Source organism: Leishmania infantum, chromosome 36, assembly GCF_000002875.2.
Source record: "Leishmania infantum JPCM5 genome chromosome 36".
Classification (NCBI taxonomy): Eukaryota; Euglenozoa; class Kinetoplastea; order Trypanosomatida; family Trypanosomatidae; genus Leishmania; species Leishmania infantum.
Window position 1 is genome coordinate 1653225 of NC_009420.2, and position 17675 is coordinate 1670899.

The 17675-nt window shown below is 59.1% G+C and overlaps 3 protein-coding genes across 3 annotated transcripts; all 3 read left to right on the plus strand.

Annotated features, from left to right (window-relative positions):
- Window positions 1-1637: 1637 nt before the first annotated feature.
- On the plus strand, window positions 1638-3887 carry LINJ_36_4510 (trypanothione synthetase-like protein; the record flags this gene model as incomplete). The annotated part of the gene is made up of 1 exon (XM_001469976.1): window positions 1638-3887. One exon carries the CDS (start codon window positions 1638-1640, stop codon window positions 3885-3887), a length of 2250 nt encoding a protein of 749 aa, XP_001470013.1.
- Window positions 3888-4616: 729 nt separating this feature from the next.
- LINJ_36_4520 (conserved hypothetical protein) lies at window positions 4617-6245 on the plus strand (the record flags this gene model as incomplete). Its single annotated transcript, XM_001469975.1, has 1 exon — window positions 4617-6245. The coding sequence occupies one exon, from the start codon at window positions 4617-4619 to the stop codon at window positions 6243-6245; it is 1629 nt and encodes a 542-aa protein (XP_001470012.1).
- Window positions 6246-7832: 1587 nt separating this feature from the next.
- Window positions 7833-14414, plus strand: LINJ_36_4530 (conserved hypothetical protein; the record flags this gene model as incomplete). The annotated part of the gene is made up of 1 exon (XM_001469974.1): window positions 7833-14414. One exon carries the CDS (start codon window positions 7833-7835, stop codon window positions 14412-14414), a length of 6582 nt encoding a protein of 2193 aa, XP_001470011.1.
- Between the last annotated feature and the right edge of the window lie 3261 nt (window positions 14415-17675).

The window sequence follows — 17675 nt, forward strand, 5'->3', positions numbered from 1 at the left end:
GCGGCACGTTATGAGCTCTCTGTGCACAGACACGTGTTTCTTCGTGGGCTTCTTCCGCTTGACACACCCAGTCCTTTCAGAGGCGTGTGAATTCGTTAGAAGGTGGAGTGCCCCTGCCGCCACACACTCATGGCAGCATCTCCCACCTGTCGAGGCACATGCGGGCAAGTCATCCAGGCACGCTCCCCCCGGCGACAGGGACGGGAGTGGAAGATGGAAGATGAAGACGGCGAGCCCATTCCCTCAGACAACAGCGCCGTCTCGACGCAGGCCCCAGGGCCCGAAAATGCGAGCACTGTGCGCACGCGCTGCGAAGCACAGCTGGTATGGTGCATCACACGCAAACAAGGCATGCAGAGGTGGGGGGAGGGAAGAGCGAGAAGCGTAAAGGTCGCGAAGGGATGCATACGAATCAATCCCGCACAGCGCGTGCGTGCGAAGTATGCGGCGTCGCTTACATCCCGACCGGATGTGCTGATGAGGCACAGATGCCGGAAGCATGACGAGAGCATCCCGAATCTAATTATCGAGTCCTCCAGACCTCAATGTGGGGAGTCACCACACCGTGGTATGGGATGCCGCGGCTTGGGGCGACTGAGGGTGGAACATGGCACGCAGGCAGCGGGGGAGGGTGCAGGGTCTCGGAGGGCCCTGACCTGAGAGGCTGGCCGACCTCCTCCTTGATCTCATCCGGCATGCGCCTAGGCCACACCCCCTGCTGTCCCGCACGACTGACGCCGCTGTGTCCGCCCTCGAGCAGGGCCCTGGGCCGCGGCGTGCTTTGGGTCGAGGCGTGCAGTGCAGCCGGGCCCGCGTGGCGCTGGTCTCTCAGCACGCACCCGAAGGAGGGGCAAGGGCGGACAAGGAGAGCCGGTTGGTCGCATGGCCCGATTCGACGGCAGGTGGCTTGTGCCAGACACCCAGGATTGAGCCGCAGTGCAAGAGCGGTAGGAGCAGTGTGGGTGTGCATGCGCCTGAGTGTGGAGTTGCTCACGGTGGAGGGACATGTCGGAAAAAGGGAACGATAGCTCTTCTCATCTGCACTTCTTCTGTCTTTAACATACCGACCTTGATCTTGCCAACCAACACTCCCACAGTGACATTATTCAGCATTATCGGGCATTCACGTACGCACACACTGGTGGCTGTGGGGTGTCGAATCCTCTCCACGGCCTCGCCTTCATGTATAGGTCGCGCGGTCTCTTGGTCTTTCTATGCGCGTCTCTTGATAGCCATCTGTTCAGATCCGGCGAGCGAGAGCAGCGATTTTTTTTTCGTTGCCTTTAAGCCCATTGCTCATTGTCAGCGGATCAGACGAAACACCGCGTGCAAAGGAGCAGGAGAAAACGAGCTGTTGCATGGCAGAATTCCGTCGGCATCGCGCTGCACACTCTGACCTCTGCCAGTTTCTCATGTAGATCTCCTTCGAAGCCGCGAAACACGCATACACGGGTCTCATCGCGTCGGGTACGTCAGCCATCGTCGCGTGCCACTTGCGAAGGTTGAGGGACAAAAAAAAAACAAATAGCAATAACGCAAAAAGGCAAAACGAAGAAAAGGCATCTTAGCGTAACATACGGGCTCCCGTGCATTTTTAGTTTTGTTTGCGGTGATAAGCGGAGAAACTGACTAGCGTCATGACTGTCAATGTCGCGTCAGAGGTCTCGCCGCTACCATATGGTGAGCATCAAGGCAGCTTTCGGGGTGTTGTGGCGTGCTCTAACCGCGATGACGGCTACTTCAGCGGCGAGAACAACTACGTAGACACGTCAATCTACACCGGGTTTCGCTACCAATGCGTTGAGTACGCGCGCCGCTTTCTGCTGCTGACGACCGGCTGCGTCTTTGCGAACTGTGGCAGAGCCAGCGAGATCTACGCGATGGATCACATCACACACGTGGAGACGGGGGCGCAGTACACTCTCCATCGCCACCACAACGACGGCACAGCAACGCAGAAGCCGGCGCCGGGTGACATCATCGTCTACCCTTACCACCCAGAACTAACTCCATGGGGTCACGTTGGTGTCATATCCTTCGTTGACGATAACCGCGTCGGCATCGCAGAGCAGAACCACTACTTCGGCCCTTTCACCTCGCCGAATGAGTCGTACCTCGACGGTGAGCGGTGCGTCGCACGTTACGCCATGCTCACGTTCGACGAGGCGACCAAGACATGGCACATCAGGGAACCGGGCTCGATGCCGAGTGCCGCGGGTTGGCTGTCGTACCCTGATGCGCCGACCCGCGAGCAGATTCACGCGCCGTTCACGCCGCTTCCCTGCGCGATCAAGGTGCGCTCGACCCCATTCGACCAAGACGACCATCCTTTCCTCACACACTACCACCTGCACAACGGCTTCGACATCCCCAGCGGGTGTGTGAGGCATGCGTACGGCATGCGAAACGGCACCGCCGAAACGTTGGTAGGCGCGACAAGCGCCGCCGCACGCGTGCTGCGGTTTACACTTCATCTTCTTTTCCGTCGCGGCCGCCTCGGCCCTGCCTTTCGCGCGTTACCCACGAATCCGCTGAACGCCACACTGCCGGAGGGTGCGGGTGCAAGCGCGGAGGCATGTCGCGAGGTGGACGCACTCTTCAAGGTGCTCGCCGAGAAAGATGTCGTCAATGCCACCGAGACGACCCCCGATAGGCTGCGTCAGGCTGTGGCAACTTACTTTGACATCCCAATCGAGTGGGTGATGGCCATGGAGCGGGACTTCGCGAAAGGGGAGACACACATGGCAGCGGTCGTCAGCTTCTACCCGAACATCGAGACAGACTCGGCCGCCCTGGAGGCGTTTCGCGCAGCACGCAAGCGTTCAGGGACATGGGCAGCGCCGGCCGTTGGGACGGTGCCGCGGACAACAGCCAACGCCAGTACCCCCGTCGCCGAAGAGCCCCTCGCCGTGAGCTACCCAGCTACTGCCGAGGAGTTCCCAGTCAAGAACCCTCATGATGAGGCGTGGCACGTGGCAAAAGTGAACTTCGGCAACGCGCGCGTCATGACAGAGCTGTCGCAGCTCAATAAGGTGCAGCAGGAGCTGACGGGGACGATCGCGCTCATGACACCATCCATGCGCCCCTTCATCTCCACGCAGTACCGCATGGACTTTGCGGGCTACCTCAAGGTCGTTGAGGCCGTCTACGGCCCTCGCACTAGCTTCACGATTGTCATGAGCGATGACCAACCGATGGACGGCTTGCTGCGGGAGCTTGTCTGGACCCTGCAGAATTTGTGCGAGCTCGTCGAGTACCCGGTCCGCGTTGTGAATGAGAAGGACCTGACGTTTGTGAATGGCAAGCTGCACGCCACGCCGTCAGCGGTCTCTCCAGAGGCGGGCAGCCGAACGACCAACATCGCGCCTAGTGGGGCGTACGATGTGAACTTTGTGTACGCGCTGTGCGAATGGCCGCGCATTTTGGCCGACAGAGAGGCCACCCACGCTGCCCTGTACCTCGCCGCTGTGGACCCAGCGTCGGATGTTGTGTTTGCGAAGCCGCTGTGGTCGTGCCTCTGCTCTGGTGCGGTGAACGTCAGCGACGACGCAGAGAGGGCGCACGACAGTCATTCGCCGCGCTCCACGTCGGTGCGCTTCTTCGATGTGTGCCGCCGCCTGTATCTGCTGGCATCGCCGAAGCAGCAGCCGAAAACATGGGATTTAGAAGTATCCGAGTACAAGGATAGCTGCCGCCGCATTCACGTCGACGCCGAGACGGTGCCGATGCACTCTCCAGCCCACCTCAACGCCGACTCCCTCATGATCAATCTAGCGGGGAGCTGCTACATGGGACACGTCGGCGGCACACTGAGTGTTGAATGGGAGAACACCGGCGTCCACGCCGGCCACCCGGCTTCCCTCATGTTCATGTTTCCCGCCGACTAGCGACGCCAGGCGAGGGATCCCCAGACGATGAGGGCAGAGGTGGCCGCGATATGGGGGTGAGGGACGCGGCCGCAGCGCGGCTCTGTCGCTGCTGACACGGTTTGTCGAGTGGCCTAGGCCTGTAAGCCTGCGTTTGCGTTTGGTGTGTTTCTATATGTGCAGGTGCGGAGGGAGGAGGAGGAGGAGACAAGTGCGCGGGCAGAAGGCCGCGCGCGCGCAGACGTGGACGGCGACAGATAGCGAGACCAGATCTCCGCCCTTTACCCACCCTCTTACCCTCAGCCTCCCTATTAATCTTGGTGTGCCATGGACGACCGATGTCTGCCTTTCTCCACGCGAGACCGCGACCCTTCCCCCTGGTGCCCCCGACGCCTTGTCTTGTCCACGCGGTAGAGCGCCCCCGCCGTCGGGCGTGTGCCATGTAGCTGGCGCGTGTGGCTCTGTTGGCGTTCGATGATGTCGAAGAGCCCCGTCGGCGGTTCTCACTCCTGGGCTCGGAAAACGGCTCTGGCGCAAGACCAAGGAGATGCATGCAGCCTATCCTACCGCGGGTGCCACGCGTTCACGTGCAGCACCACCGTGAGCCACCGCCCATCCTCTCTCCATAGGAGGGTGGGGGTGGGGGCGTACACCAGTGCTTTTCCGAGCGAAGGGGTGCGCTTATCCACATCATTCATCAATCTAATCTCCCTCTCTCGCCTCGTTTTCAGCCGCACGCCAACGCCGAGAATGTCTGCGACGGCCGAGTCGTCCGCAGTCGGCTCCAGCTTCTTCCTCGGCATGAACCCGTCGCCACAAGCGTTCGCCAAGTATGCCAAGAAGCACAACATCTTTCTTCATCCGGATGTAGCGTTTCTGGTCCCAACCAAGACGATGGGCATGGGCGTGTTTGCCGCCCGCCCGCTTCACGCCGGCACGGTGGTGATTAGCTGTCCCGAGACCTCCGGGGTATCCCCATACATGAAGGAAGTGCCCACCTCGCCCTGTGTGGCCGCCCTGCACGCGAGTCCGACTGCCATGGAGGACGCAGCGCTTTTTGATGCCCTGGTGCTCATGGCGGAGCTAGGCCGAGAAAACTCGCCGTGGCGGCCGTGGCTGGAGGTCTGCCCACGCATGGCGCATCACTTCTTCGACCTATCCTCCGCTCAAGCGGCTGTGCTAGGCACGGAGAGTGTGATGGGGGGTTGGACGGGTGCTAATTTGGAGGCACCTCGCACAGTCGAGGACACCACCGTCGTTGCCTCGGCAACGTTGGGGTTGGCTGGTGTCACTGGCGTGGCGCAGGCACTCGGCGAGCTGCGTGTGATGCAGCGGTGGGCTACTGCTCAGGCTATCATGGCGGCCTTACCGGACGTATGGCCCGCCGACAAAGCCTCCTTCGGCCTCTTTTCCGAGGCGCTCTCGCAGGTGTTCTCCCGCAACTTTCACCGCGAGGATCTTCCGGGGCGAGAAGGCCCCTACCTTCTGCCCGGCCTCGACATCTTAAACCATTCCTTTGCCGCCAACACCGCCTTCGAAGTCCGCGGCGGTGGCCGCAAACACGCCACCGCCTTTACCGTCGTCACCACTCGCGCGGTGCAGAAGGGCGAGCAGGTGTACGGCTGCTACGGCCGCATCGGCGCTGCACGTTTTGCCGTCGAGTTTCAGTTTGTGACCAAAGCGGTGCTGCGAAACGACCTAGTGCGTTGCTCGGCCGCGTCGCTTGCTACGGTGGCGACGTTACTGCAATACTGGAAGGCCGCGAGGGAGACTCCTGGGTGCGCCGTGGGCTCGTCGGCGATTACCGCGTACCTGCAGCGTTGCACCGATGGCGCTGCATTGGCGGTGGGAGCAGGGGCAATGGCATGGAAACCGGCTTTTTTTGGCGGCGACTCTGCGGCGGATGTCGAGGCGCGTCGTAAGGAGATGGAGCGGCGAGTCGAGCGGCTGCAGCGCCTGGGTATCTTGTACGACGAGGGGCTTTACCTTGTGCGGCCATACGCGACGTGGGAGGCGGAGGAGGCTGCTGAGCCGGCATCCACCTTTCGCTGGAGTACGCCGGCGGCGCACGAGGGGGAGATTGCTGAAAACCGCCGCGTGCTGGCTGCCACAGTGTATCTCCTCACCGCCTCCAAGAGCGTGTACGACGATGTCTATCACCGCGTCACCGCCGACTGGGAGCCACCGGAGTCCGCTCAGATGTCCGCTGCGGTGCGGGACTTTTTGCACATCCGGATTGTTGCGGCGCAGTTGCAGCACGATGTAGCGTGCGGTGTCTTTGGTGACTCCTCCCGCGATGTGGTGCGCCGCCAGCTCGTGCAAGACGTGCTGGTCTCTGAGATGGAGACTCTGCGCTACTACGCTAATTCCTTTGCCTGAGTTGTTCCAAGTCGCACAAAAAGAGGATGGGGGCTGAGTGGCTTGAATAGTAAAGTGCGCACGTGTGTGGGGTGCGTGCGTGCATGCACGAATGCAGGGAACGGAATCGGGAGCGGAGACGGCTTGCTCATCACTCCTATCTTCTCACAGCTTCACCGTGCGCATCGAGCAAACTCGCTTGTTCTTACGCCGGCCCATCTCTTACCGTTCTCCTTTTCTTTTGCGAATGTCTCCATGACGCGGTACTACGTCTAAGCAGTCGACGTAAAGAAAACGAAGAAACGCCAAACAACACTGGACGCATCTACATTGTGCCTGGTAACGATCAATGACACTACTCATCCCTCGCCCTCTTCTCACTTCTGAGCATCCTGCCGTTGTGACGCTGGTTCTTTTTTTTTTACTGCACCAGGGCCACCGTGCTGCACCGTGATACGGCGTGCGCAGTTGCTGTCACACAGCGAAGTTGGGGCTCCTTTTCCTCACTCTGTTCCGCATGTGCAGTACACCATGACAACCTGCAACCACTCCCTTTATTCGTGCCTCTTTTTTCTGCTTGCTCGACTTTGCCCTTCTCTTTCTCTCTTTATAGTTCTGCTGATGTCGATGCGTGCTCTGTGCTGATTTGCTGACGCACTCGCATTGCCTCTCGACACGTATGGAAACACATATACACAAAAAAAAACGGGAAAAGAAAACGAACACCAGCCCTTTCGTGCCACGGCAGGTTACACATCGTCCTATGAAGGTGCGCACACGCACCAGCAAACATTACCCATCACCCACACAGTAAGCGAAGCGTGCTTCCACACAAACGCCTGTGAAACTTTTTAAAAGTGAACGGAGCCGCCACCATTACTCTTTTCGTTGCTTCCCTTTTTTTCAGCTTCTTCGTTGCCCACCGCCCCTGAGGCCTCGCCGCGGGATTCACTTGCGCCCGGACGTTACTTCTTCATGTACAACACACATACACGTAACCAATAAAAGCTCTGTAATTCCGCAGAGCTTGTCGAAGAGCGCACCGTCTCGCACTCACGAACGTGGCGCGTCTGCGTCTCCCTCTCCCTCTTCAGTCGTTAGCGTTCCACTCCTTGATGACAGTTTGGCCACTCTTTCTCATGCGCTCCACTAGTTCATCTGCCTCTCTCTCGCTGTATGTCTGTGGTCGCCGCTGCCTCTCTTTTTTCTTTTCTGTGCCTTTGATTCACGGTATTTTTGCGAGGCCAGCGCGAGCCTTTTTGTGTGGCCTTCTCGTCGCACTCTTCCTTGCCCCATCCCCTCCCTTCCCCTTCTCTGTTTAACGGCCGTGACGCTCTTCTTCGTTTCTCTTTCTTTGGCGTGCTGCTCGCACATCATCTCAAGACTTGTGCTGTTACGGAGCGCGCGCACCTTCACTCCACAGGGCACACGCCTACATCGACACACACACACACACACACACACACGACACATATAGTGATATTTTGCTGCACCACGAAGCAGAATATCAAAAAGGCAAACCAGCAAGGGAGAGAGAGCTGGTCATCATTACCATACTCTTGCTCGGGCAGATTTTCGTTGCGGCGGTCAGCTCAGCTGGACTCAGCCATGGGCAAGCTAACCGTCAAGGTTCATAAATGCGAACTCTACCGTCCGGTGAGCAGCGGTAACTGCGCCGTCAATCCGCGTGTCACCATTGTTGTGGACGGCACTTATCGGTTCCAGACAAATATCAAGAAGAACACGTTTGACCCAGAGTTTCGTGACTCCTTCGTTGTGGGCAACACGCACCGGCTAGCCGTGATTGAGGTGTCCGTCCACGATGTCCAGGAGCCGTCCGGCTTGGTGTTGCCCGGCATCGGCGTCTTGGCAGCAAAGAGGGGCTTGGTGCGGGAACTCAACGGCGTCAGGATGGACGAAGGCGAAGGCGTCGGCGCCTCCACGGCCGGCCCCACAGGTGGTGGTGGCTCCAGCGGCATCAGCAGCGGTACATCGTCATCGTTCAAGGCGCGGTTGCCGGTGTTGCTAGGGCGGTGTTACATCTCGATTGAGCGTTTGGTGCACCACGAACGGAAGCGCCGCAAGTACTACCTCGCCACCCCACTTCCACCCTCGTCTGCCACGGCCACGGCAGGGAGCAACGGATGTGCGACTGCTGCCAGCGTCGCCGCGAACGCGATCGCGGCCGGCGCGTCCCCAGCGACGATGGCGAGCGACGTTGGTCCCTCGTTTCTGCAGCAGGCCCTTCCGACAGGAATCGCCGGTACGATTACAATCTCTCTCGAGTCCGACTCTCTCGGCGAGCCCCCTTCGGAGTTGAGCCTCAACGAGCCACTCGAGACCGCGTATGTGCGACGTTTGCGTCGCTTTCTGATGTGCTACGATCCGCCGAAGGTGGCCATGCTGGATGTGATGATGGCGCACGTGCGCGACACCACGGAGGTGGGCCCACACAACAACAGCAGGCGCCGCTACAGTAACAGCAACGGCACAGGTACCGTGGCGCTGGCGGCCAGCAGTGCGCCAGCGTCGCGGATTCATAAACAGGACCGATCGAGCGCCACATCAGCGACTTCGGGCACCACCACACCGCTGCGCCCCGGTGCCGACAGCGTCACATCGCCAACCGGTGGCGCATCAACCCTGCTAATGAGCTCGCACGACCAAGTTGACTCACTGATGTGGAATCCGTCGAATAACTGTCCGAACCGCGTCCTGCAGCTCGACCACAAGAGGAGCCCGCCCAGCAGCAACGGTTCACCCCCCTTTGTCGCCGCTCTCCGAACGCGCAGCGTGTGCCTCGGTGGCCGAGCAGAGCTGACGGCAGACCTCCCTGATGAGCGAGAAACCTTCGAGGGAATGATGAACCGACTTTGCGCTGAGTACCACGCGAGCGAGCCGGGCGACTTCCGCGTCGTGCTACGGGTTGAAGGTTGCACAAACATCAACAAGGAGACCTGGAATCAGTCGCTTATCGGGTCCGACGATGTCTTCGTCATCTTCCGCAGCGAGTCGGAAGAGTTTGAGACGAACATGGTCACGCTGCAGAACACCGTCGTTTGGTCGGAGGCGAACACCGTTGCCATGGACGTTGTGAATCCACATCGCTTCTACGTCACGGTCATATTGATGGGCCGCAGCGGGTCCAAGACGTACGAGATTGGCCGCTGCAACGTCAGTGCGGCGCCTCTCTCGAACGGGTACGTCTCGCGCCGAAACATGTTTCTGTGTATGGCGGAGAGCGTGACGCGAGTGGCGGTGAACGGCGTGGTGCATCTCCTCGTGCGCCCCGTCAACTTCAGCCTCACTCCGCCTGACATGGCGGAGAGCGTCGACGATTTCTACGACCGACTCGGCCGCTTCTTTAAGCGGTACGACCCCCTCCAGCTGCCCATGGTGGATGTGCTGGCGCGGGCCCGCCTACGTGATCACGACACCTACATGAAGGATCTGGTAATCCAGTACGGCCGTGAGCCGGGCACGGTACGCATGCTGGTCGCCGTGGAGTCCCTCATCTCACTGCGCGAGACAGCCGACAGGGATCTCAGCGGCCAGGACGTTCGCGTCCTTCTCACGATGGGCTCCTGCGGCGTGCGCACCAAGACGTTTGCGGTGCGCCAGTTCGCGCCTACCAATGTTCGCGAGAATTACGTCTTTGACGTCGTGCGAGAGACCGACCTGATTCGGATTGAGGTGGTGAATGCGCGAGACGATAACCTCGTATACGGCCGCGTCGACTTCAGCTGCCTGAATACGCAGCGCAGTGTCATGAACAAGCGCGACCTGTACCTGGTTGGCGCAGCTGGGACGCGAGATGCGTATTTCAGCGGCATCGTGCGCGTGAGCCTCTACAGCGACGAGGTGGGGCACAACTACGAGGTGGACATGAAGCTGGAGGACGCCTTCACCGGGCGACTGCGCCGCTACGTGTACCGCCGCATCCCTGAGAGCCTGCACCGTGTGAACCTGGCGGTCGCAACGGTATTCGACATAGAATCCTTCATGGCGCAGCTGGCTGTCGAGTACGGCGACGAGGACCCCACCTATGCTCTCTACTTCACCGTCGTCGGATGCCGTCAACTGCGCTCTGGCTTTGGCGGCATCAACCCTTACGTGGTGGTGCGTGTCGGCATCGATGCCTATCAGACAAAGACGGCGAGGGCGAACGAGGAGCCTGACTACTTCGAGTTCTGCGAGTTCTATTACGATCGGCCGGAGGGTATGGCGATCACTCTCGTGGTGATGGATCAGGCTGACATCGGCAGGGACGAGGAGGTTGGCCGTGCGGTGATCCCGCTGGCCAACGTGCAGCCGTCGAGGCAGTACAACGATTGGCTGCCGCTCCTCTCCGAGAAGAAGAGCGGCAAGGTGCGGGAGGTGGGCACGATCGGGTTCAAGTACACCGTGGTCGACCTAAACCTGGTGGACCGCACCCGGGCTCGCCTCATCAAGGAGCAGCACCGTGAGCGTAGTGCACGTAGGCCTAGCTTGGCGAAGGGAAGAAGCGAGAGCCGACTCACGAGTTTAGCGCCATCAGGGACCAGCGGAGCCGACTTCCTGAACTCCACCTGGAGCACCAGCGCGAACGCCAGCTCTGGGTTTGCACATCGGTGGAACACCTTCAAGAGGTACCTCCTGCAGACCCCCCTCATGGCGTACTCAACGCGGACGCTTAGCATGGGTAACAGTGCCGGCGATGAGTCAGACCGCTTCGAGCAAAGCATGAGCGAAAGCACGACACTCATCATGGCAGGGCAGGACGCGAGCCTCTTCAAGTCTGGCCGCTCCGTTACCAGTCGCCTGCCGACCATGAACCTGATGGATCTCGGCATCAGCACTGTCGAGGAGTTCTGCACCGCCGAGGTCAGTGAGCTGCATTCCGCGGGGTATTCCGAGACGGATGCGGACCTGCCCGCCTCGCTGGAAATGACGTACCGACCGCCGACCCACGAAAGGGATACGCTGACTGGGCCCTGCTCCTCCGTCAACGGCGAGGGTGGGGCGGAGAGTGGCAAGGCGGCGCGCATGCAACTAAGCGTGCGCCTACTAAGCTGCACAAACCTCTTTAAGCCTGGACACAACATGCCGAACCCGTACGTGCTACTCTCTACCATTTCCGAGTCCCACCGGTCGCGGGTGCAATTCTGCACCACAGAGCCGCGGTTCAACGAAACCTTTCTGTTCACCGTTGAAGACCCCCAAATCGACTATCTCACCGTCACCGTTCTCACTGACACGCCTTACGGGTTGAGGAAGCTGGGCCACTGCACGCTGTCGATGCGCAACGTGCAGCGCGGCACGATGCGCACACGGTGGACGTCGCTTGTCATCCATCCTTTTGAGCCAGCCGCGATGGAGTGCGGCTTCGTGTACCTCTCGCTCGGTGCTATCAACTTCGGCATAAACTATCTACCTTCCGTGGAAGCCGAGAACCGGCTACGGGAGCAGATCCGCGAGTACCTCACCCTGCACGCGCGGCGGCAGCTCCACCGCTTGGAGTGGTACGTCGGAGAGTTCTCGCAGCTTGAGAGCATCCTGCTCGGTGGCTGGTTCCGCGATAGCGGTAACGACGCCGGTGCCGACGACACGGGCACGCGCGTCGCCGACTTGGAGGTGACGGTGCTCGGCGTGTCAAACCTCTACTGCGGTGGCTTTCTCGCCGAGGGTAGCTGCGTCGTGAAGGCGAAGGTGGATGGCCAAACGCGAGCCAAGACAAGGCCGATCACCGGTGCTCAGGGCAGCTTTGTCGTGCCGGAGGGTCAAGACTCGCTGCGCTTCACCGTTCCCGAGCCGATGACGACGCTAGTGCGGCTGAGCGTCGTGCTGAATGGTAAAACGGGTGCCGGCGAGTGCTACGTATCCTTGGCGGATCTCCACCGCGGCGTGGCGAAGGAGCGCACGCTGATGCTGGTAATGGATTCACGCTCCTCGCATGCCGAGGCGGTGGGGTTCATCCGCATCTCCGTCTTTTGCAGCAACTACGGCAGCTCCGCCCCGGCCCCGACAGAGGAGGAGCTGGCGCTGCACTCGCGCCTGACCCGGTTTTTCTACTACTACATCCCGACGGAGCTGGCGATGGTGGACGTCAAGTACGCAACAACTCTGAATGTGGCGGCATACCTGAGCCGTATGGTAGAGAAGTACGGCCCAGAACCCGGCAATTACCGCCTTCGCTTCAGGGTGGACCGCTGCCGCAACCTTGTTTTCAAGAATGACAACACACCGCTGCACGTCTTCTGCATTGTCCGCGCCGGGCTGCAGGAGTTTCAGAGCTCGATTGTGGAGGGCCATAGCGAGTGCGTATTCGGCGAGAGCTTTGACCTTATCATCGGCCTCCCGCAGCAGGAAAAGGTGGAGCTGATTCTGATGCGATATTACCCATCGAAGCAGGTGGAGCTTGGCCGCACGCAGCTGGAGCTGCGTGCGTTGCGGCGAGCGGAGGAGAACAGTATGGAGCTGGCGCTTGTCAGTAACGCTGGCACAAAGGCGGCGGGTGTTTCCGGCATCCTGAAGGTTTCCTCCTTCCCAGTCGACTTTGGCCGCGATGGCGGGATGCACTTACGGACGCAATCGACGCTAGCGTACGGCCTCGATGGGCACTCGGCCTTGGCGCAGACGATGTGCCTCTTCTCCTCGCCGACTCGAATGGGGGCTGCCAACACAGTTTCGGGTCCGCGCAGCAGCGCACCGAGCGACCACGACGCTTTGAAGGAGCCGCTAGTCACCGAGCGCAAGACGCCGCCGCCGAGCGCATCGCGCATGATCTCCACCTTCCTCAGTGACAGCCTCGGGGAGCAAGGCGGGACGGTGCCGCCCACGGTCCGCGGTAGCACCTCGGCCTCCGTCACCATCGTCGGGTTTGCTGGGCTGAACATGCGCGATGCCCAAATTTACATTCGCGTTTCGGAACACGACAAGACGCTGTTCAAGACGAAGCCTATCCCCGCTGAGCAACTGGTTGCCTTGGAGGCGAGCACGGCCACCTTCACGATTGACAACGTGGCCGCTGACTACGACAAGCAGTACACGCTGAAGCTCGGATTTCGAAAGCTACTCGGCTCCGAGGCCCTCTGCCACGCCGATTTCTGTGTCTTGCGCTGCCCCGCCGGAAAGACCGTAGAGAAGCGCCTGCGTCTCTACGACGTGAACTCGCAGTACTTGGGCATCTGTCGTCTCAGCATAACACTGCCGCCGATCCATCTGCCGGCGCTGCAGTGGCAGCACCTCTCTCCTGCCGTCTTTGAACCGCTCATGGACGACGTTGCGTCGCTGGTGTCCACCTACATGCCGAAGGATTTGCGGCGGTTGGATCTCATCTTGTGTCATGCCCCGGACATCCGTCGACTGCATCGCGCGTTGAGGCTGCAGCTCGCGCCCAGCGTGGTGGCGACGGTGTACGTGGCGATCCATTCCGTCGACCTGCACTCCGTGACGGTGCGGCACTCGTGCGTTGTGACGGCGTCTGTCGGGCACTTCACCTCTGAAGCGGTGCGGCGGCAGCTTGGTTCGTCGCAGGTTTACCCATACGGTATGTCCAAGGAGGGCATCTCCAACCTAGACTTCCCGCTGCTGCGCATCGACATCAGCGCCACTGGACCTGCCGCCATCTTGACGCTGTGCGTCTGCGACCGCGCCTCCAAGGCAAAATCGGAGGAAGTTGGTCGCACTGTGGTGTCGCTGCGAGCCTTGCTCACGCCTGCCGTCTTTGACATGTCTGAAAAGGTGCAGGTGCCGCTTGTATCGGTGAGCCACGCTGCGAATCGCGTGCATGCAAGCCTGGCCGGCACCGTCACGTTCAGTCTCATGCCGCCTGCGTTCGAGAGCTATGGCGCTTCCGTGAGGTTCGCCTCGAGCGTTGTGGAGGGCTTTGACCGCGCCTACGTCCGCTACTACACAGATCGCATTTGTCGCCTGCTGAGCCACTACGACGCCAACTCGCTGGTGGACATCCACTCACGCCTGTACGAGTCGTACGTTTCCTGCAAATGCTGGGAGACCGGCCTACCAGCTTGCTTGTCCGAGCTGGTTGTCCGCTGGGGACCGGAACTGGACAGTTTCGAGCCGCCCCCTGCGCTGAAGAGTCGCGATGGCGCGCAACAGAGCAGGATAGCGGCAATGGAAAAGAGCGAAAATAAGGAGTCAGGCCCATATGAGCTAATGCCCAACGCTGAGCGGCAGCCGGCAAGATGAGAAGGGTACCCAAATGTCGAAGGATGACAGCAGTGGAGTGGTGTGGTGCGGTGGGAGGGGATACGGGAGATAAGGGACGTACTCGGCCTGCGAGCCTTTCTTGTGACGTTGTATGGGCACAAAGCGCTGATGGCGAAGCAGTGCATGTCTCTCTCTCTCTCTATCCCTGCCCTTGGCCGCACAGTTGTTCTTGGGCGTTCTTCCCATGCCTCCTTTGAGTCGTTGCTGCGGTGCCGATGTCGCGCTACACATGACTGCTTTATGTCTGCATGCGTTGGTGTATGCATGTTTTCGTGCGCATCTATGTATGTGTGTGTCCGCATGTGTGCCTCAACGATACTGCCTGAACCTTTTCTTTGCGATCTTCTTTTCATCTTCTTCCTCCTTTGCTTCTTACCTCTCTCTGATGAACGTTGTGTATTCTCAGAGCTGCGCACAAGGACGGAGAGAGTAGGCGGGGGGTGGGTGGTGCTTTACGTTGTCTCGGCGTTGTTATTCGGCGTGCCTGATTCCTCCTTTCGCCCATGCTGCCACCCTTTTGGTGGTGTGAGCGTGGAGGAACACCCGCCTGGCGTTTCGCCCTTTTGGTGCTGTCGCTGCTGTTCTGTTTTTTTTTCTTTTATGTGTGTGTGTGTGTTTCTGCTGTGGCCTCTTTGGTGATCACTCCTGCGCTCACTCAGCCTCTCCGGGCTCTTCTTTCGTCTTTGCTTGCCCGTCGCCCGCCAGAGTCCTCTTTCTCCGCAATCAATCGGCACGCCGGTGACTTGCTTCTCCTGTCGAGGCATTGCCTGCCCTTCGGCGACATTGCCAGCTCCTCTTTTGCAGGGTCACTCCTCGACTTCCCTCTTTCTCTTGCTGTTCGCCTCGAAGAGGACCGCTTCGCCTTTTCCCCCGTCGCTTCCGTCAAAGCCCTGATGACGAGAGGGGTGTGGGCACACCTCTCAGCGCGTGGTAGCTCATAATCCAGCGACCCCGCAATACTGCGTGGAGGGAAGCCAAGCCGGATCCCCCGTTATATAGCCCTCTGCCAAGTGCCGAGCCGCTTCTGGCGGGCAACAGGGTCACGTGCCCGCAACGCAGGGGGTGATCAGAGCTATGTATCGCTATGGATGCCGGCGGCCAGGCCCTGGACGGCGTGGCATGAGAGCGGCCTGCGACTGTGCACACGCCTGTGCCATCCATACGGTAGGCAGGGCGTCAGCGTGGCTCGAGCGTATCCCACGCGGCCCTCACACTGCCCTGCTGGTGGTGCAGGGAGAGGCTGAGCCGCCCCAAAGGGGACACACCAGGCCACGGCCCTCGAAAGGGAGGGGGAAGCGTGGAGGTGGGGGCAGAGGCCGTGCTGAGATGACGGGGTCGGCGCATTACTGCAACGGGTGCCTAGGGTTTCTTCGCACTACGCTAATGGAGCCTGTGGCGAGCCGTAGGTTAGAGTGTACTGGAGCTCTTGGATGGAGAAAAACGGACCGATTAAACATCTTCTGCTAGCGGTTGTGAACACCACGGAGGCATGGGTACAAATACATACACGCGCACCCAAAGCTCTTCTGGACATTTTGTCGTGTGCACTCATGTGCGTTTGCGCGTAGGCGTTGAGAGGTTCTCTGTGCTTTATTTTTGCTGCGTGCGTGTGTGCGTGTCTTTCTTGTATTCGCCTGCTGCTTCTCCTTTTGTTGCCTTGAGTGCTTTCGCGTCCGAAGACTCAGACGTTTATGACTTTGCTTATGTTTTCCTACTCGTGTCGATTATTCTGCCGGCGGCCGTCGTTGATATTTCTACCCAGCCAACGGCCTGCCTGCCTGCAACCATGCCTGCTTCCACGTGTCAAAGAATGTGAGCGCCCGCCGTGGCCGTCACCCAAGTGCAAGTGATCCATTGTGCCGGCCTTGTGCATAGTAGTGGCGTGCTACCCGACTCATATTCATCCAAGAAAACGAAAAGACGACTGCGAATAGAGAGCCACGTGACTGAGCACAGAGGAGAGGGAAGGGGGACCGTTGCCACACGCATTTGAGCACCCACCATGTCTTTGCTCGATGTGTGCGGTGGCGCAGAAGATGGGGTCTGCGCGCCTTTCCACGCGCATAGCTGCTGTCTTTTCCCTTTCTCTGTTTCTGGCCATGTGGCTACTGAACGCGCTCTACCCCTACCCCCGCGAGAAAATGCATCTCCTCAAGTCTCACCTCTAACTACGCTTTTCTCCTTCTCATTCCATCTTTCTCTTCTGGGATGCGCCCGACGATAATGTGTCGTCGCGCGTTGCTCTGAATTGTGTACAATCCTTACCATGTTATTTCGCGTGTGCGTGAACCATGTACATAAACATGACAAAAAAAAACGACGAACGCACGCACACCCGCACACTTGAACCTACACATGCTCACATGCATGTAACACCATGGCTACGTACAACAACGCGTTCATCACTCTGTTCTTCTCTTTGCGTCGCTCATAATATTCGTCCTACTCTCTCCGCCTCTTTCACGTGCGCTCATCGCATCCCCTGAAAACGCGCGCGCCGTGATGATGCACGTCGGCATTAGAGCAGAAATTTCACCTGAAACACAGCCTTCCACTAAGGTAGAGAGAAGAACCTCATCTCGGAGCGGGGCAGACACGTCAAACCGTGACCGGAAACAATAAACGAACGCGCGAAAGAAAGGCGTCCTGGGATCGACATCCGCAGTTGCAGTTGCTGCACCATCGCTGCTCTTGCTTCACCTCCTCTTCTTTTTTCGTCGCTGTTTTTATTTTTTCGTTTGCTGCGTTTTCGTCGCATCTTGTTCCTTCAAGAGTGCGTGACATTCTTAGGTGTTTGCCCTTTATCAGTCGCCTTTTTCCTTTTGATGCATACATACAAGGACCTCAGACTATCACCTCCCTCTCACCCATTTGTTTTCATTGTTGGATTGTAATATTATTATTATTTTATCTTTGTTTATGCTCGGCTTTTCCCTCGCCGCCTTGCTTTTTGTTTTCTGTGTGTGTGTGTGTCTTTAACCGTTTCAGTCCTCTCATTTTCGCTCAGCTTTTCTCTGTAGCACTTCCGCTCTGCCTGTACATACACACCCAAACAAGTCTACGCGCACACCCCCCGATCCGCACGCACCGTTTTGTAGGTGGACACGACACACTCTCGCGCCATTATCATCCTTCTTTTGTTTTTGTTGTTCAAATATATTTTCTTTCATGTCTTCTTTGTCGTTCACCCTCGCCTCTCTCATCGTCAGCCGCATTTGCGATTTCCCTCCCCACTCTCCC